Raw genomic sequence first — 21,123 nt, forward strand, 5'->3', positions numbered from 1 at the left:
AATTCAGCTTTCTCAAATCCAGCCTTTGTAGGCATGCGAGGCATATTGCCAATATCACATCTGCTTTAGGCCCCCATTGAAATTCTCGTTTTTAGTAATTTGGAGTCTGCTGTCCTTAGTTTCAGTCAAGAACTGAGATTCTCTGAAAACTATCCAATTCCAATTACGCTGGATCACTTGTTGTTCAATATTTATTGCTTAATAGCAATGTGTGGAAATGATTATAACTGGTGCTTTTGACCATTGACAGAATGAGCCTGTGGCAGGATCTTCTAAATTAAATAAGCCAATAAGATAGAATAAGTTTAATGAGTAAATCTGGAGAACAAGTTTTATGTGAGGCATAAAATTAAAATAGCAATATTCAGACTGGTGAGAGGAATTTAGAAGTAAAGCCAGGAGGGAAATTTTCACACATTTACAGCATCCAAAATTTGAAACAGATTTTAATCTAGAGGAGATAAAGCTGCTCAATACTAAGATGGGGAGGAGAACTGTTGTTCTTTGCTTCTGAGTGGAAAAGCCCAAGATGAACTTTCCTCATCCTATAATTTTGTGATTTTTGATGCAGATAAGACTACTTTAAGCCAAATAATAAAGATCCAAGTCATATGCAGATTTTCTGATATGCAAGATACATTCTGAGTGCAAGCTCCAGAGATGACTTCTAATTGTAACTGAAATAAACCATAATTTCAAAGATAAGAAACACAGAATTAAAATTGCTTAAAAGTCCACTTATATCTTGCAAGTAAATAAAATCTGCACTCATTTAACAGAGATAATCTGCAAAATCCGAGGACACGTGAATCATGAAGAGGAGTCCTCCATTCTGGCAATAATCAGACAAATGAGGCAAAGACTTTCGAAGTGTTAATGCATTGTCCTACAGAATAATGAGGGATGATTTCCATAAAGTATCCCATTATAGCAAGATCCTCATCAAAGTAGGTTTACCATGGAAATTTACTAACATAAGGCCAGAAGTTTCCCCTTTGGGTGAAAAGGAGGGAAGCCAGTGGGTCCATCCCGGACCATCCAGGCACTGGTCAGAAGCTTGATAGACAGGTCTGGATCATGGTATATCAAGAACTACAAAGATGTTCAAGATGACATTGCACATTTGGTAAAATTACTATATGCTACTTCAGTATCAAATTTTTCAAAAGATCTGGAAGACTGTCAGATTTGGCAACTTGCTTTGGAACTTTAACAAAATTCCTGCTTTGTCTTTGAAAGGCATCAGTTTTCACAATGGTGTCATTAACATTGTTTGAATATTCAACAACTTGAATATAAAATTAGAAACAGCACTGTATGATGCTCAACAATCCTGGAATGATCAGGATGATTTTTCCATGTGATATTGAGAAGCACACCCCAACAATGTCATATAACGCTACACTGAAGATGTTAGCTGTTGAGAACTGCTGCTCTTTCAAGCTCACATCACACAGATACAATAGTAATGTTATATACTTACATTTACATTTTCACTGTCTTTCACTTCTGCTGAAAGATAAAGAAAAAGTATTTTATAAAGGATTGAAAATTATGCTCCACCTGTCCACGAAGGAGACCTACATGTAGTGGGTAGTAACAATGGAAATACCTTTTTCCAAATGGTTTATTAATTTATTTCCTTTAATATGTTGATGTACAACTAGACTGCCAATTACAATCAGGTTCAATAAATAGCCATCAATTGGCAGTGCAAGGCCAGGTCAGAAAAGATAATGTAGAAAATTGTCTTGAAATGTTGTGCAAATGCATTAGGTCCCTAGAATTTGCAATAGACAATGTAATAAGCACGAACGCAGAATGTGAAATCAAAACAAATATTATTATTTTGGTAGTGATCCTTGATGAATATTTTGATATTCTATTATGGCTAGTGATACCAAATCGAAAGGAAAGCAAGATTTGCATTTATTTTAGACTTTAGGACATTCCAACGCTCTTTCCCACTAATAAAGCACTTTTGACGTATAATTATTGTTGTAATGCAGGAAATATGGCAACTGATTTAAATACGAAGTTTTAATGAACAGCAATGAAATAAATGATCTGGACATCTGTTTCTGAGGTTAACTGAGGGATAAATTTTGGTCTGGACACTATGGAGCACTCCCTATTTCTTAGCAACTGTTAGAACCATCGATGGACAGGTGGAACTCTAAGGTTAAATAATGTACAAAATGTAAATAACCTGGTAATTGTACATGACCCACCACCAACAGAATGATTTCCAAAAATGATGACTGGACAGCAAGTGATGGTAGAGGAAGTGAGCCATATAGCTAGAATTTACCAACTACTATTGGTGATAACCAGCAGCTACTAAAATAAGCAACTTTAGGACACAGCCATGAATTGTGTACAAATATTGTGCTAACACCATGCTGCTGTAATTTGTTTCACTTTTGAAGTCTATTATTACTTGGCACCTGAAACAGGGAAACAGGCAAATTAGTAGGGAGAACACATTCGAGTCCAAAAAGTTTGCAATGAACATAGTTGCCAACCCTACCAATTTCAGGTATTATTTTCTCTGGGCATCAGACTAGCATTTTAAATAAAGGCAAATAATATAAATAGATTTAAGATGGCTATATAAAAACTGTGTATTGATTATCTTACAATTATTAAACTAATCAGAAAAATAAACTGTTATGATGGACAAACAGTGTCTCCTTGCCCATATCTGCATTGAGTAGTTCTGAATGTTATGATGTTGATACTCCACATATATTGGCAAGGACTAGTTCAGAAATTAGTTTTTTATATAACAGCTGGTTTTGACTAGTACTTCAATTCTGTGAGCACCAGGTGCCTAGAAATACCAATCATTACTGATGCTCATGAGGTGGTCAAAAGCAATATCCATTCTATGTTCAGCTATTATACATTAACTATAATGGCATTTTTGTTCGAATAAAAATTTTGAATGGAACCTTTATGTTCAGATTGTGGCATATTGAACAGAATTGTAGGAGCTTGTAAGTGAGGTTCTAAATACAATGGTCATTTTATAAAATGACCATTGTATTTAGACAGAAATTATTGAAATCCTATTTAGTTAAGGCTTTTGCATTTTCTACACATACATATATTTAACTGTACCATCGAACTGTTTTCCTTAACTCCAATGTCTTGTATCTAAAAACAGGGAAGACACTAACTTTTATATTAAAGGGAAGAATAGACAAATTCCATTCAGAAATCTCCATCCATGTCGTGTTTAATAAGTTGTATTCAAGGAACAACATTTTACTAGAAATCGCATGAGTTGACATTAATTTTAAAAGACAGCTATTAAGGAACTATTTTTAAAGCTGCTTTTTCTTACATTGGTATGCTTTGGCAACTATGCAGCACATAATGAGGGAGGCAAATCTAGAAAAGCAGGGAATGACTCATGATAATTAGTGTGTCCCAAAGCACTCCCAGGTTCAGGAAGCAAAACAGAAGGAGGAAATTACTAAGTACAACTTTTACCTGGCTGAGAGAAAAATTCTGAGCGTCGCCAGGAGTTCCGAACTTTAACCGGAACACTGGCAGTGTTAGGTGACTCTAAGGTGGGTAGCAGAATAAAATAAAAGAGGAAACAGAAATCATAAGAAAATGACTGAAAATGAAATTTTATTAAGTGGGTATTTAAATTACAAGAGTAGTTTATTTTTAGACATTGGAGTCTTAAATATATATAAAATTATCTAACATTATACATTATTCCAACTGAGACTGACAAATAACTAATTAGGATCCAAAGATCTTGATGCAGATTTTAATCCCATAGAATTAGTTAGGTTATGCTACTTTGTATACAGATCTGTGTTTATTTAAACCTGTGCCATGGAAATACCACAAGCTGAACCTCACATTCATTTGGTTAAATCTGAATTGTGTTGAACCTTTTGGAGATTTTTTTTCCACACAGCCTTGTAAGATCTCTCACCATTTCATGCTAAACTCACATCATTAACTACCAAACTGCAATCCCCCCCACCCCATGACATACATCACACCTGATTCTGGTCCAAACTTATCATGCCTTGTTCTTGGAACAACACGTCAATCTGTGGAGATCTGCCAAAAGACTGGCATCCATTGCACCTATACCATCTTTGCAAAGCCACTGTGCACCCAGACGAGCACAGGAATTCCAAAGCTGGCTTACCTGTTGGCAGGCAGAATCTGAACACATCAGAGGAGGGTGAGATGGCAGCATGATTTTCTGATAAGAGACTGAGTGGTCCCAGTCGAGGAGGTGGAGCAAAGAAGAGGAATCACCTTTGAGAGGGCTACGGCACCAGACACTGGTAACCTAGCCCCAGGTCACCACCTATATCAATGTGGTCCCAGTGGTTCAGAGAAACAGCGAGCAGTGTTTTAGATCATCACTCCTGCAGGGTGAGTATCACACTCTTCTGTTTGCTACTACACACTCTCAAACATTGGCACTGCGCACACCTCGCTCACCCACTCTCAACCTCCCTAACCTCCCAAACCACCTGCATTGCATGGCTTTTGCATTACCTGCTGTTCTCTTTTGGCACGTCTTTTCACCTTTCAACTACATACACCAGCACTAACAGCCGTGCCAGCACTTTCACTTCACTTAATTCCTCCCAGTCTCTCATTAGGAATGTAGGAACAGGAGTAAGCCATTCAGCCCCTCGAGCCTGTCCCACCATTCAATGAGATCATGGCTGACCTGTGGCCTGAATCCACCTTAGGCCCACATCCTTTAAAACCTTCGCTTAACAAAAATGTATTCATTACACTACAAGTGAGAGGTGAAGACAGCGCACAACAGAGCAGAGAAAGCCGTTTTGGATGGAGGAGTGCCCACATTATCCTCATCAGCCTCTACAAGCAGGGAATCCTGGCCCTCTCAGGAACAGACTAGGATCGCTCCTCTAAGAGTGCTGAGACATCTACATTGGTAGCACTCCAGTCCAGTACAAGTCTCACAGTAACCCCACTGTTAGTCTCATTCATTCCACACGACTTCTAACTACTGGCTGTGAAGCTTGCTCTCTCATGTTGTGCACATGCAGCTATCATCTCCATAACTTCTGCAGAGAAACGTCCAGCTCTCCAGAATCCACCTTCTGGGCCCCTGAGGACAAATGTACCAAGGCCTCAGAGGAAACATGGCAAGGCTCCCGACCAGTCCAGGTACTGACACATTGGTGGGAGCATTAATCATAAAATGAGGGGGGTTAACAATCTTGTGAATACTTCACCATGACAGCTCCACTGCTGGACAAAGAAGAAGTGCCCCAGGTTGCTGGCTTTCAGAGGATTGCCGAAGGCCAGACACCTTCTCAGTCCTTCCAGGGTCTCACTCACATGATATGGATGTCGCTGTTACATCACACCTCAGAGGCTCAGCTGCATATTCCTTAAATCCTATCTCAACAATGGATTCTGTAAATTACCACCCAGAAAGCAAAGCTGAAATTCATTCCACAAAGTCCGAGGAAAGGCTTCAAAGCTGACCATGCAGACACAGCTAGTCTCCATGTGAGAGATGGGACAGGTATTATAATTAGCCTGGGCCAAGAATGGGAAAATGATAATGGATGAGGAATAATATTGGCACTCAAAAGATTTTATTCTCAATGTGATGAAGTTTTTTTGACTGTGTTCTTTAGAAGTTATTGGTTCCATCATTGTATCTTGATCTTATGATCCATAAACGTGAATTCAAAAACAACAATGTTTGCACAAAGTTGTTGCATAACGTTTTTTATGATTAACGTACTTTAGAAGTAATTGTTCTGTGATGACACTCTAATTTTGAAGCAATTCTTAAATATAATAGATCCAAGAAGAGATATAGTAGTAGTTCCCTGTGCTTATCCATTTCTATGTTGTACCATATAGCCCTTTCATATGACAGATTTTATTCACTTTTTTTAACGGAAGTATTAGGAAAAGACTTGCACATATGTTTACGAACAAAGCAATGATATAAAGGTTGGTGAAAATGTTAAAGGGTTATGCTTTGAAATTATTTCCTTTAAGGTAGTTACAGACTTTGTGATGGTAGTGACAGCAAGGATTTCAGCATTCCTACTTAATACACCCCCAAAGCTAGCAACAGCTTCCAGAGTGCCCAATTCACAGTTAAACATGGAGCTTCAGGAGCTGCTATCAGTCATGCTATGTGAGCTCCTCCGGAGCATGTGCAGTCAAAATCTCCAAAGTAATACAAAAATCAACATACTGCCATGAACTAACTGTTGCACTTGTGGAATTTACTAATGAAGCACAGGATGGTCTTTAATTGAGGCCATGGGGTATTTCTTCTGTGCTGGAAAGCCAATGAAGGCCTCACCTCTCTACTTTTAGGAAAGGCCTGATAAAACAAGTATTACTCAGGCACTTAACTGGATAGCAGTGGGCTTTTTTTGGGGATTTCAGGCCCCAGTGCCCGAGGTTCTGCCCAGTGGCAGTTGCTGGTCAATCAGTGGCCAACAGTTTTATTGAGTGGCACTGCTACTAAGGAGGTGGTGGGTGCTATTGGCACCAAACCTATCTCAGGCCTTGGATCATCGCTGGATCACAGGCCACAGGTGAATGATGGCAGGGTGGGCAGGTCACAGACAGTGGCAAGGCAATGAGGATGGTTCTCAGTGAGCCCCCTCTCCCCTCCTAATGGTGGATCACTTGATCAGGAATGAGGTGAATCTGAACAGGGGCTGGTCCCCAGGTAACAGCATGCAACCCCGTACAGGTCTGCTTGCCATGCTTTCTACATAGCAAGCCTCCTGCATGTTGCTGGGTTATTATCAGCTTCAGTGAGATGAGGCTGTTAGTTGCCCACTGGATCATGAAGGCCGTCCACAGGCTTTCCCCCCATAGATTTAATGGAGCTGGATGCAACAAGGGTCCCAGTGTCACATGTTCATTGCCACTAAATACATGGGTGAGGGGTGAGGGGAGGAACACGGTTGCCATGGAATTAAATTCCATCCAAGTAATCTATTCTGGTATTTGTGAGCAACTAATGAAGCTACCATCGTGTTATAAAGAGATTTATATGGAACAACAAAATGGTTGCAACTTCTCTTCACAATTACAAGTATTTTTAACTTTGCTTATACTTACATCAAATTATCTCACATTACTATGACTTCAAATGTTTGTTGATACATACAGGACTTCTCAATGCATTGACATGTACTGCAAGTGCTTAAAAAAATTTCCAAAGTCTGTAACTTTTTATAATGTTTTTAGTGGTTTCAAAAGCCCATTTAAGCGCTTGCCTCTGTTTAAAGTCCAGGCTAGATTTGTGGGCATCATTATCCCCCATCTGTTTTGAAAGATTTTATGTCCCTTTTTGATGGTCTCATGTGCTCAGGCATTCATAACAACTTTAACCAATGCTACTTCAATCCATGAATGTCAATATTGTACTAGAATATTTGGGCTTTTCCATGATGGTTTTACCAGATGGATAGTCCTAATTTACTAAGTATTTTCCTTCAAGGTCAGCATCAAGCACCATTGCCTTGTCACTGACCATATAATAGGGGTAGAAGCTGTAAACAGTTTGTCACATCTCTTAGCAACTAATAATCCCCAGAAAGAAAACAAAGTAAAACTGACAAATTAGATATATTGTCCGGGAGTATACTTCAAAATAGAGATGCAATAATACCAGTGAATTCATTTCCCTGTGTCACATTTTGTATATAATTCTCTTTTGCTTTCAGGGATATGCCACATATCCTTTCCTTGAGGGTCCCAGATCCTGGGTGCTCAGCAGTGTATACTTGGCATGGGACCATCCTTGAAGTTGTAAATACAAAGGAAGAGAAGAAAGGATTTCTGCAAATTTTCCAAATAGTTTATAGCTGCTACAGCTCCCAATAGCTAAAAATCCTGGAGGATTTGCATAAATTCTCTCTAATCACCAGAATAAAATATCTTAGAAATGCTTTTAAATGTAAATTCATCACCATCAGTTATTTAACAATGTCTTTTAATTCCTACGAAGTCCCAATTGAATAATTTCTGTTGTGTTTGGATGATTCTTCCCTCACTTCTAAAACAGATCTTCACAATTTCAGACGAATATAAAGATCTTCACAATTTCAGATGAATTTCAGATGAATCATTTGGTACTTACTGGTTATTTCTACCAGTCATTTGGTTTGTCTTTAATTGGGATATGTCACCACTCTTAATATTCAGTGTTAGCATCAGGTTTAATCCAGTGTAAACCTCAAGAAAGTAAGCAAGTGAGCACAGTCCTCTACAGCAACACTATGATAACTTACAAGCAGACCAGCTATCCTTGCAACTTAAACGCATTTTCATATTGTCAATCACAAAATCTATCATGAGCTCCAAGAATTATACTGCGTTTTAAAATGACTTTAAAATCAAACATTGCTTTAAAAAACATTCCTAAAAATATTTAGGTGGAAAATATTGAATTTAAGGATTCAATTGTTTTTATAAGAAAAAAATAAGCAATTTTAAATCATGGTTCCATCTCAACATTTGAGGAACCTTATCGGAAAATGTTTTCTAGTCAATTCCTTAAAAAAAACATTTAACAATGTAGCTATTCATGCTTTGGCACACAAACATTCCACCTTAATGCTTGGAGCCTCCTCAAAGGTCTGTAATCTGGCATGATTAGTGGAAACTCCAAACTGTGATTAATTGCTCCTGGGAGCCATTGTCATGGATAGGCCTGCTTTTAAATGGTCGTAAGACCAGCATATCAGGATCAAAATTCATTGAACGCAATTTGTCTTAAAATTAGGGAAAGTGCATCAAAACAATCATCACAAACAACTAGGAATCCTACTTCATGGTGTATGATGAAGTAAATGTTTTTGAAAAACAAATCGTTATTTTATAATGCAGCAGCGTATCCATAGAATTTCTCAAGCAGTTTGTTCGTAACATTGTTTTTAGACAATTGCTACTAATTAATATACTAAACACTTGTACTGTGTTTTAAGATAATGGCATCTCACAATGCAACAGGCATGTTCTCTATGATTTTTGATGTCTTACCTTGCTGACTAATAGCATTATCAGGCTGACTGCCCCCTGTAGTCTCTTCCTCCAGTTCACTTATTCTCTGAATGGATTCAAATACATCTCCCGTTTCACCGTGTTGAAGTGCCTCTGATTTTAATGTCTGTTTTGTGTTAAACACAATGAGTGACCTTGGCATTGCAAATATTAAATTGTATGAGAAAAAACTGAAAAGTTCACTTCCTGAAGTGAAAAGAACAATTAAAGCAAATAGTTGACTTCCAGCATGGCTCCACAATCGCTTTCCAATAATAAGCTATTTAACAAAGTAACTTTAATGTCAAAGTTTCCTGAAAAAGTTTGAAAACTGAAACTTTGAATTACAGTAAAATATTGCAATTTGGCAATAAGTTGAACATTTGTAAAGAGAAGTGTAAATTTTGAAGCTAGTGTGTTAGATTAAATCAGTGTTTACCTCTTGTTGAAGTTGTATTTGCACACTGTCACTGGGCTTCTCTTTCTCAGGATTTAAAAAGGCTTCGTCAGTCATTAGATTTTTGGAATCAACTGTGTTCTTTGTTACATTATTTGAGAGGGCAATGTGTACTGTCGATGTTTCCAAGTTCGAAGGATGATCTTCTACAATAAAATAAAAGTAGAATTAGTAATTAAGTTGAAGTAAACAGATACTGGTGATTGGAACACAGAACAGGAGTAGATCATTCAGCCACTTGTTTAGCAATGCCACATTGTTGAGGAATTATTAATCACAGGGAATGCAATAGTTAAAATGGGATATGACAATGCTCCAAATGGGAGCAAGTGTCTTCAAATTCTAGCTTTTACTGACATAAATGAAAATCAGCAAGTCCAGAGTGCACAATTTTACAGAGGAGAAGGCTTCACAGTTTCAGCTGAAGCGTTTTCAAAGAGACCTATTCTTTTTTGTACATGTTACTTTGCAATACAAGCAATCTTATACAGAGATTGCAGCAAAAATCATAACCCACTCTCTTTGTCTCTCCCTAAAGAGGGAGGGTGGATTTAGAAATGGGAAAATATAGGGTTACAAAGTAAACTGATATGGCAGTATTTCAGGCCAGTTATCTAGATAACAATACCCAGAGTGGGACAGGTAGGTTCAAAGTGTACAGACATTGAGAGACGACAGGTAATAGAGTTAAAGGGGGAATAATTTGTTTTTAAATTTCCTAATCAATCTGTTTAGGGATGTTATCACATACCACTGGGGCAGATAGAACTTGAACCCACTGCACCACCACTCAAAGCCCTCTAATTAACCTGTTCAGAGATGATGAACAGCTCTTTACATGAATAAATCCATGTTAGTTGATATGATCTTACAGAATTAAAGAGACATATTTACAAGGAGATCAAAGCTGATTACTAAATATTCAGGAGTACATGACCTTTTGAAAGGACAGGGAGGCAGGAGCGTGGTTGGGTTACTTTATTAGGACGGGCTGAAATAAGCATGACAGCAAAAAATGATCTTGGATGAAAATGGTTGAAGCTAAGAAATAAAAAAATGGAAGAAGTGGTAGAAGTGGTCTTTGGTCTTATGATAGCTCTCTTAAAAATCCTTTTTTCGATCAGTAACCTGTGACGCAGAAATTCCTGAGAAGAAGAAAAGAAGACACAAGAAGATCCAAATAGAAGAACTGAAAGCTGCCTGGCTTTGAGATAAGAAGTGTTGTTTTGTAAATCTTAATCAGGAGTTTTATTGGACTAATATTATAGAAGGGAAGGTAAGAGATAGGTTAGAGTATGGACTCGTACATAGTTGTTAGTTAATTATTCTCTGTTATACTTTAAGGAATAAAGTTGTTAGTTTTTTACTTTAAATAGTTCTTGGCCACTTGAGATTTTACAGATTACTGTAGAACGGAGAATAAATCAAGATATAAAGATGCAGTACATCAACCATGAGTGACTCTAATTACCTTAAAAATGTGCAACCTAGCCTTGAAATTTCCCATCCTAAGGAAAAAACAACTATCATTAACTTTGTCTACACTTCTCATTATTTTATAAACCTCTATCAGGTTGCCTCTCAACCTCCAGTGAAAAAAGTCGCAGCCTGTCCAGCGCTTTCTTATAACTCAACCCTTCGTTACTGGGCAACATCCTGGTACATTTCTTCTGGGATTTTCACAAATAAAATATTGTGAACTGATTTGGTGCCCTTCTCAAAGGAAAGATAATGTAGTTCAAAGAAGGATCACATTTAAGAAGGGATTGTCCTATAAGGACAGGCTGAGTAGATTGGTCTTACAGTCATTAGAAGAGAGAAAAAGGCAGCAATATTGAAACATTTAAGAGTCTTAGGCAACTTGACAAGATAGATGCAGAAATATTATTTCCTTTGTGGAGAGTCTAGGGCCAGAGGGCATAATCTCAGAATAAGTGGATACCTATATAAGATTGCAATAAGGAATAATTTATTCTCTCAGAAAGTAATTAATCTGTGGAATTCTTTACTGCAGAGGATTGTCAAGGTTGGATAGTTATGTATATTCAAGGCTGAGACTGATGAGTTTTAATCAGTAAGGGAATTGACGGTTATGGAGAAGAGGCAGGAAAATGGAGTTGATGATCATTGAATTAGCCATCAATTGAATTATGGAGTTGACTCAATCGGCTGGATGGCCTTATTTTGCTCCTGTACCTTATGAGTTTAGATTCAGCACACAAAGAGATGTATGAAAGCAACAAAAAGCGGGAATTGGAGGAGCAGAGTTGGGGAAGATGGGGGTATACGATGGAGTGAGCTAAACATACAAAACCAATCACAAAGGGTGAAGGGACCAGAATTACATTACACATCACTTCCTTCATTGTAGAATTAAAACTTCAACACTACCGATATAGTATTGTTCCAATCTCAAACAATCAATTACTATTTTAAAGGTACATTAATATTCACTCTTGTCACAGATCACACACAGAATTTTTGCTTCTAGACTCTAAGACAGCTTCTTTTTATTTAATTCATGAGATGTGGGTGCTCCTATCAAGACCAACAGCTATTGCTTATTTGCAATTGCTCTGAAAAGATAGTGGTAAGCCATCTTTAACTAGTGCAGTCTGTATTGTGTAGTTGCACCCACAGTGAAGTTAAGGATTTGCTCTCTCACTGGAAACCCACAGGGTGAGGCACACGAGTTAGAAAGCTGCTTCATTTTCATTGAGCCTCTCAATTGAAATATTTAAAAACCTCAGACCTCAGAAAAGTCTCACAAATTATACAACAACACATTAGAGAGAACTGATACTTATTGCTTGTATGTTTGAGTGGAGCCTGACACCTTCTTGTGTTGTATCTTTCACTGTCCCTTTTTCAGTCTTATTGCAACAAGGTTTCAGATCAGGTCCTTCTTCTGTGCTCGACTGTTGACTGGTGCCAATGATGATTGGCATTTCAGTCCGTTCCTCCTACAGAAAGAAATGCCAAATATTTATTATGTGATACAGACAATATAGTGGCACATTACTGCCAGATAACATGTAAATGGAGTCTATGAGAAGATAGTGCCACAAGTCCAGGCTATTTTCATTTTAAGAGCTCAGTTAGACTGAAGAAATATGATTCCCCATCAAATCTTCTGACAGATGGGAAATGAATGATTTATCTCCCCAAGGCTTGCTCCTGCACACACTAGGTTTGCCAAATCATACCAGAAACAGGCACCAAACTCATAATACACATTTAACACAGCGTTGGAATCAGACTGAAATTTATTCATTTTTGTACTTTAACGAAGTCCCTACCTCCCATCCGAAAAGCAGTAAATAGATACCTTTTAACATGAGCGCAGTGTCAAACTGGAGGGCAAGATACGGCCTCCCTTTAAATTTCCACAAATTTTGTTCTCATCAGGCATGGTGGGGGTGGGTTAAAATTGGCTCATATAGTCAGGATTTACAACAGGGAACACTCACAAAATGATAACGTTGTGAGAATTTATTATCCGCCTTAAATATCATGACTTGAAACAACAATAAATACTGATCTCAAGAAGAGCATCATACTAAAGGAATGACTGGCAGTGCAGTGATATAAGGTACTGGTTTCTATTTGTTGAGGGTATACTTACTTGCTCTGTATCTTCAGTCTCTGGGTCATTTATGGTTGAAGAAATCTCCTGTTCTGGTCCAGACACATGGCAGTTATCATCAATTTGAGATGTTAATGGGGGAGTGTCCACACTTGCCACATTTGCAAGCATCTGTGATGATGTAGGTATTGCAGATGTGGGTTCCTTCTCTTCAACTCTGGTGAATGTTGGGCTGGTCTCCCCATTCATTCTAATTTTTCCATCCTTCTATGCACAGGCATGTAACAAAAATAATTCAGATCAGATGTTAGTTCCTCAATTGTAAAGTTCTACCAAAACACAAAACTGGATAATTGCCTAAGAGTCTGTCATGATTAGCAGGCACATGCCTGCATGATGGTTTGATGATGGTCAGACACAGGTTGGATATTGATGGAGTCAAAAAAGTTTACACTGACAAATGCCCCTAGCTGACCCAATGGAGTGTTGATGACCACATGCGTGCCATCTGTTGCACCTTGAACTCTGGGAAATCCAACAATATATATGATGCTAAAGGCATTGGAGGTAAATGCGATGGCATTATTTGCTCACCTAAACATTGTATCTGTCACAACCTTTGTGAAATGTCATTTTGAAATTTGTTGATGTGCTGCAAAAGTTAGTAACTTAAATAGCCTTAATACATAGAGGTTCAAGGCCACAGTAAACATAAGATTGACAAATATAGGGTCCCTACCAATAGAAATTGGACTGATCTCTTCAGTTAGCAGTACACAAAACCTCTAATCCTTAATTTGTAGATTCTGGGCAGGTTAATGCCTTCATCTGCCACTAACTGGCTGCTTTTGTTCTGAAGAAGGGTAACTGGACCCAAAACATTAACTCTGATTTCTCTCCACAGATGCTACCGGACCTGCTGGGATTTTCCAGAAATTTCTGTTTATGTTTCTAATTTCCAGCATCTGCTGTTCTTTTTGTTCAATGCTTTTGTTCTTTGTTGTAGTTTTGACTTTGGGCAGAAGTAAGTCCCTGACTTGCCTGGACTGCAGAGGCAGATGCCTGTTCTTGTACAGCTGATCTCCTTTGTCTGCTCACCCCGATTCCACCTCAGGATATCGCTATCTCCAGACTCTCTTCCCCCGACTCTCTCATTAAGAGTAACATCTTCTGCAGTGCAATCTGCTGCTACATGCAGTCACGGCCCCAATTTACATGTCTTTTCATTCAATCCTTGTAGCACCTCTTTAGCATAGCACTCTCAACGCTGTGAGTTTTTATCTCCGATACTGACCTTTCATGCGGTACTCCATCTACTGGCTTCCTTTTATTCACACTGATATTAAATACCCAAAGAACACTAATAAAGTTATCCAACATGATTTACGTTTCACAAAACCTACCCTATTGTATTATGATTTTCTAAACATCTAGCTACAACCTCCAGTGACAGGTATTAGACTAACTGACCTACAGTTTCCATCTCTGTCTCCTTCTTCTTTTGAATTGTGTTGTTACATTTGCAGTTTTCCAAACCAATGATGCCGTTCCAGAATCTGGGGAAGTTTGGCAGATTACAACTAATGCATACAATATAGGCATAGCACTTTCCTTTGAAACCATAGACTGCAAAATTTGATGGATCTATCTGATTTGTCTTGCAGCCCTGTAAACTGTTCCTTTAAAGTATTTATCCATTTATATATTTATTAATTTGTTCAGTGGATAAAGGTATTGCTTGCTAGGCCAATCGATGCCAGCTGTGATGGTTACCATAACTAATACTACCTTTATATTCCAGATTTCGATTTTAAATTCCACCAGCTGCCATGATGAGATTGAAAAATTATATCCCCAGATAATGAGCTGAGCCTCTGGATTACAGTTTAATTACATCACCACCTCTCTCTGAGATGTCCTCTTTGTTCATCTAGGTGCTAAAGATCAGAGGTTTGGAAGATGCTGTTGAAGGAGCTGTGTAGAGATGAGCTGATCTTTTGAATGTTCCTATTGAATTTGATTCCACAAACCTTTCAACCAATGTCTTCTAGAGTACAACAATTCACTGTGAACTAACTTCCTTGTGTTGCCTCTGCTTTACCTTAAATTAGCATCCTCGAATTGTTGACTTTCTGCCATTGCAAACAATTTAGACATATTTACTCTGTCAAAACTGTTGATGACTTTAAACAGCTTTATCAAAATCCCCTCTTCAATTTTTTTTGTTTAAGGAGAACAATCTTAAATTCTTTACTCTTTCCACAAAAACTGAAAACCCTAATCCTAGCATCATTCCAAGAAAGCTCTTCTGCCCTCTCTCCAAGATCTTGACATCCCTCCTAACTTTGACGCCCAGAACAGAATGTGATACCCCAGTTGAGTACTAATATCAAGAATGTATCTTCTCCATGGATTAGTTGGCATTGAGTAACTATACATTATGTAATGCAAAGACTAATGTCAAAACAGGTAGCCAGTCTACTGGCATATAGGTTTTATTGGCTCACCTTAAATGATTTCAGCACAGTTTGTGAATCTTTTGGTTGTGAATAAGGCTTGGGGGTCAACATAGGCACTGCCTTAGAGGCAATAGTTCTGGTTGGGGATGTTACTGTTGCAGAAACATTTGTCTGGGACTGGCTGCTGGGCATGATCATCGCTTCAACAGTAGCAGTATATTTTTGGATAGGCAATGATTGCTGTCGTAAGTACTTCAGTGAATTAGGATCTTTTGTTGGTGAGGATGGAGTATCAGAGTCCACAGATTGACTTCTTTCCAGGAATTTTGGCATCACCAGGCTTTCAAGAATAGGTTCACTGATGATAAATCTCTGTGAATATTTTTTCAAAATGGCTTCAGCCTCTTCAGGTGTCCTTGCATTTTTATACGCTTCTTGAAGAGCAAGTTCTCTGCATTCCCTGAGATTCAAAATACAATAACGATGCAAGGTTTAAATACTCCACTTTATAATCAACATTTCTTAAAATCTGTTTGATGCATTGATAATGCAGATCATTTTTAACTTACACTGCCAATTATATTCCATCTCCAATTTCATTGTTTTTAATCTCTCCAATAAAAGTTGTTCCCACTCATTATCTTGCAGCAAAGAAATACAAGAAACTAATTTTCATTTTATAGTCTAGGTGGTAAGCATAGTGTCTACTTCACTCTCCTATCAAAACATACAGAAGTCTTTGGCATTTGTGTTTTGCCAGGTATATGGCAAATTTTGCAGTTATTTGGGGACCAAGTTAATGTCTAGCTCATAGTCCCACCAAAAGCTATGATGTTGTACAATGTACTCAACTAAACTTGAATAAAAAAAATTCAAACTGGAGGATGTTGGAGTTTTCAAAGGATCAGTGCCAGGGCAACTGTGTTGACTTTTTAGATATGTAAACACAACCTGGGGTGTGAGCAACAGCGGGGATGATACCAATTCATTGGAACAAAGTATAAGTAGACAAGTGTAATAGGTAGACAAATAGCAAAAGTAATTTCACGCAGAGAATTTGAGATGATGTGGAAGGGATAGGCAGGATCTAAAACGGTATTACTGTAATAGGTATGTAAGGACAAACAACCTGGCAGTTAATATGCATCAATGTTTGTAGGTGATAGAATACATAGAGACTAATTAGCAGAAAGTGAAGACTGCAGATGCTGGAGATCAGAGTTGAGAGTGTGGTGCTGGAAAAGCACAGCAGGTCAGGCAGCATCCGAGGAGCAGGGGAATCGACATTTTGGGCATAAGTCCTTCATCAGGAATGAGGCTTGTGGATCGGGGCTGAGAGATAAATTGGAGGGGAGTGGGGTTGGAGGGAAGGTACTGGGAAAGCAATAGGTGGATAAAGGTGAGAGGTCAGAGGGGCCAGTGATGAATGGGTCCGGAGGGCGGTGCTGAGTTGGAGGCCTGGGACTGGGATACTATGGGGGGAGGGGAAATGAGGAAGCTGTTGAAATCCACATTTATCCTGTGTGGTTGCAGGGTCTCAAGGCGGAATATGAGGCGTTCCTCCTCCAGGCGTTCGGTGGTAAAGATTTGGCAGTGGAGGAGGCCCAGGACCTGCATGTCCTTCACGGAGTGGGAGGGGGAGTTGAAGTGTTCAGCCATGGTGGTGGGGTTGGTGGGTGCAGGTGCAGAGAGAATTAGCAAAGCATATGGGTATCATAAATAGCGATATTAAGTACAAAAGTAGAGAAGTCATTTTGCACCTTTATAAAGCTCTGGCTAAGCCACAATTGGAACTTTGTTTCTATTTCCGGCCTCACATTTTATGAAGGATGTGAGGTTTCTTGGAAGAGTACAAGGTGTTTTACCTGGACAGTTCCAGGAGTGAGCAAGTATAGGTGCACGGTTAGACTAGAAAAGCTGGTTGTTCCCCATGAAGCAAAGAAGTTTATAGAGATTTGATAGAAGATGACAAAATAATGATAGATTTGAGTAAAGAAGGCAAATAAAAACTGTTGCCATCAATTGATGTTGCAATGACCAGGAGAAACCGATTCAGGTTTTGGGCAATTGATACACAGCAAATGTGGGGAAGAACATTCTTATGTACTGAGGGATAAAGAGGTGGAATTTGAGTGTCTATGAGGGTGATGGGATCACAGATAATCATTGATTTCAAAAGGATATTGCATGGTGCTTAAGAAAAATAAATTTATGAGATTATGTCAGGGAATGGTGCTGGTTGGCATGCTGTGTGCAGAGTTTGCATGAAGCTAATAGGTAGAATTGCTTCCCTCTGTACTGTAATGACTATCTGAGCTGGATTTTGCTGCATTAAATATGGGCAAACCAGTGTTGCTTGGGGAAGAAAAAGCCAAGGGAACTGGAACTCTGAACTGATTCCTAACAGCCACCAGTCTGATCACCACAGAAACCCAAAAGGCACAAAAATGGTTATGTTGCTGCCTACCTCATTATTCTGAGAAATTTTCAGTGAGATGGATGGGCTTCTAAAACTTGTTAGAACTATACCAGGTGAGAGGACTTCAGAACTATGGAGAAAACTGTACTGGAGTCAGGGAGCTTTTGAAAAGTAAGCTCAAAATTTGCTGTCAACATCATTTGTCTCAGTTAGATATTGTATGACAGTTTAAGTACATATTTAATGCAATGATTAATGATAGGGTTTCTTCCTTAAAAGATATTCAACCATTGAATTGAACAGCACTGTGAATCTTCAAATGTATTATAGTACATTAACTTACTGGATAATTTACTTTCATACATTGAAGAGGATTAAGATTTTGATTTTAATGCGTTGTTTGGACACTGTGCTTTAATCATTACATTGATTGACATTCCATTAATCTGTTGAGCCTTTGAAGTAATAGACCAGGTGGCCACCTGTTCAGTTTATGTCAAAAGATTTAATTGTATTCATCTCAACCATATGTTCAGCTTTTGAAACATGGAACAGAGGCCATTTATTTCACTAATTCAAAAGTTTTAATATGTTCAGACTTTATTTATTCAGTAATGCAATGGGATCCTATTATAATGCTTGGTTGAACTCCAAATCCCACCAAATTAATTCAGCTCAGCAGGGATTGATGACTCAGCTGTCAAAGAGTCTGTCCACATGATTTTGATTGGTAGTTATATGAGCAGATTATAAGATTATACTTTGTTCAGACATTTCCAAATGGCTTTTCATTTTTACAATTCCATAAGCACTTGAGGGTTATTTGTCAGATGAAGCTTAAATTTGTCTGATTGCTTTGAGCTCATATGAGAATAAAGATGATTTTTTAAGAAGTTGTCAAATGGCTATTGTTATGATGGTCTCATGAACATCCCAAAGGCACGGTGGCACAGTGGTTACCACTGCTGCCTCACAGCGCCAGAGACCCATGTTCAATTCCCGACTCAGGCGACTGACTGTGTGGAGTTTGCACATTCTCCCCGTGTCTGCGTGGGTTTCCTCCGGGTGCTCCGGTTTCCTCCCACAGTCACAAAGATGTGCGGGTCAGGTGAATTGGCCATGCTAAATTGCCCGTAGTGTTAGGTTAAAGGGGTAAACGTAGGGGTATGGGTGGGTTGCGCTTCGGCGGGTCGGTGTGGACTTGTTGGGCCAAAGGGCCTGTTTCCACACTGTAAATAATCTAATCTAATCTAATCTACTAAATGTTATTACAAGACCTTTTCACACAGAATGTGTGTGTGTGTATATGGAGCTAGCTACCAGAGAAAGTGGTAGAGATGGGTACAATTACAACATTTAAAATACAGGTACATTTGGCCAGGTAATGCAGAAGAAAGGTTTAAAGGGACATGTGCCAAACGCAGGCAAATGAGACTGGTTCAGTTTAGGAAATCTGGTTTGCATGGATTAGTTGGGTCAAATGGCCTGTTTTCATGCTGTATAACTCTTTGAATCTGTGATTATAAGACTTATAAGTTTTTTTTCTTCTAGTCATTACTGGCTGAATGGCCATGGAGGTATAGAAGGGGCATTGAAGTGTGTAAAGGGTGGGGAAGGGTTGATGACTCAGGGCTAGGGTATCAAACATCTTGTACAAAACTGAGCCAATGTCCCAGTGAAGGGTGGAAGGTCTTCTACTCTGCTCTCCTTGGCATCCATCTACCACCATTGCCACCTCAGTCCTGTTTTCAGTGGTTCATATTACAACTCATCCCCTTCACCTCATGATGAAGAAACCATCCCAGGAGGCCCAGGAGGCAAAAGCAGGCCCTAATACTCTAATCAAAACATGGGCTAAATCATTCAATATGTTTAATATCTTCTACTTCACTTACACTGTGGGTATCTCAGTAATGCATTATTATGCTTTTGTTCTTACTTTTTAACAATTTCATTTGAGTTTTGAAAGATCTAAGTCAGGTCTAATTCAGTGAGATATTTAAGACAGTATTGGTGGTCAGGCAGCAGGATATCATTCCTGAAGGGCTTTTCCCGAAACGTCGATTCTCCTTCTCCTCAGATGCTGCTTGACCTGCTCTGCTTTTCCCGCACCGCACTCTCGAGTAGGACATCTCGATGAGCTGCCTAATACCGGTGATAGCAAGTGCCAAACCTGATTGGCATAGACAGGGTGAACTGCACTCTCTGAATAGCTGTGGTTATAAGCTTCAATCCAGCACAATATCAGTTGGCTCAACAGTAAATCTACATGCCAGAAATACAAATTCTGGGTCTGTTTGTTTTCTTTGGGGGAGGGGTGGTGTTGGCTGAAGTTTTTAGGGTGGAGCCTCAGACAGAGACTGAGCAAGGTCAGAGCAGTATGAGCAATTGCAGGGTTTTGATGAATTCACTGTAGAAATATTACAACACTTAGATCACACAGTCATCTCCATCAAGTGGCTAGATCATTGCCCCTACCTTACCTCCATTAATGAGCATGTTATGACAAGTTGCAGGTAGAATATTTCAATACTTCAAATTCTGAGCTGACTCAAACCTATTTGGGGGGTTAAAATTCATCCCATGCACTAGTTTTTGATAAATATGCTTCACATTGACTGAAAGACAAGATCAGCTTTGTACAATGTTATATTCAAACTTCATACTTCTCCTCCACAATTTCTCTGTATGTTTTAATGCTCCTCCGCCTTTCTGAACTGCGCTCCCCGCTCATTATTTTTTCCACAATATCTCGTTCCTCCTTCCTTTTGATTAGATCCTGGGATGCACTCCTCCTGCGGTTCTTCCAGCGAGCCAGATCCTGCAGAAAGATAATAATTGTCTTCACATTGTATCACATAGATTTAAATGTCAGTCCCCTTAGCAGAATCAATTGACTTGCATTTATGTAGGACTTTCATTTTGAAACAAGAGTTACAAGTTGCTTCACAGATGCATAAGGGACAAAATGGTACCAAATCAAAGAAGTTAATGTTCAGAGGAGTGATCAATAACATGGGGGAAAAGAGTTGGGTGGCCAGGTAAGTTTGGATAAGTGATCATCAGTTACAAGAAACATGTTGTACCTTTAACCCATATCTATTCATAGTGCTGCTGGCATCACTTTAACACTATGCTGTCTGCTAATTTAAGG

General features: G+C 38.8%; 1 protein-coding gene across 15 annotated transcripts in view; it reads right to left on the reverse strand.

The window, feature by feature from the left end:
- Positions 1-21,123, reverse strand: part of LOC122550847 (LIM and calponin homology domains-containing protein 1-like) — a 353,361-nt gene that overhangs the window by 43,455 nt on the left and 288,783 nt on the right. For 8 of the 15 annotated variants that reach the window (XM_043692265.1, XM_043692275.1, XM_043692225.1 and 5 more), the window contains 8 exons: positions 20,636-20,790; positions 15,599-16,010; positions 13,131-13,358; positions 12,342-12,468; positions 9,488-9,651; positions 9,049-9,175; positions 3,499-3,573; positions 1,484-1,512 (listed from right to left, as the gene is read on the reverse strand). In XM_043692265.1, coding sequence (XP_043548200.1) covers positions 1,484-1,512; positions 3,499-3,573; positions 9,049-9,175; positions 9,488-9,651; positions 12,342-12,468; positions 13,131-13,358; positions 15,599-16,010; positions 20,636-20,790 — 1,317 coding nt within the window. The remainder of the gene's footprint in view (positions 1-1,483; positions 1,513-3,498; positions 3,574-9,048; positions 9,176-9,487; positions 9,652-12,341; positions 12,469-13,130; positions 13,359-15,598; positions 16,011-20,635; positions 20,791-21,123) is intronic. The other 7 variants (XM_043692236.1, XM_043692191.1, XM_043692258.1 and 4 more) reach the window with 4 other exon arrangements.

This window comes from Chiloscyllium plagiosum, chromosome 1, assembly GCF_004010195.1.
Source record: "Chiloscyllium plagiosum isolate BGI_BamShark_2017 chromosome 1, ASM401019v2, whole genome shotgun sequence".
Classification (NCBI taxonomy): Eukaryota; Metazoa; Chordata; class Chondrichthyes; order Orectolobiformes; family Hemiscylliidae; genus Chiloscyllium; species Chiloscyllium plagiosum.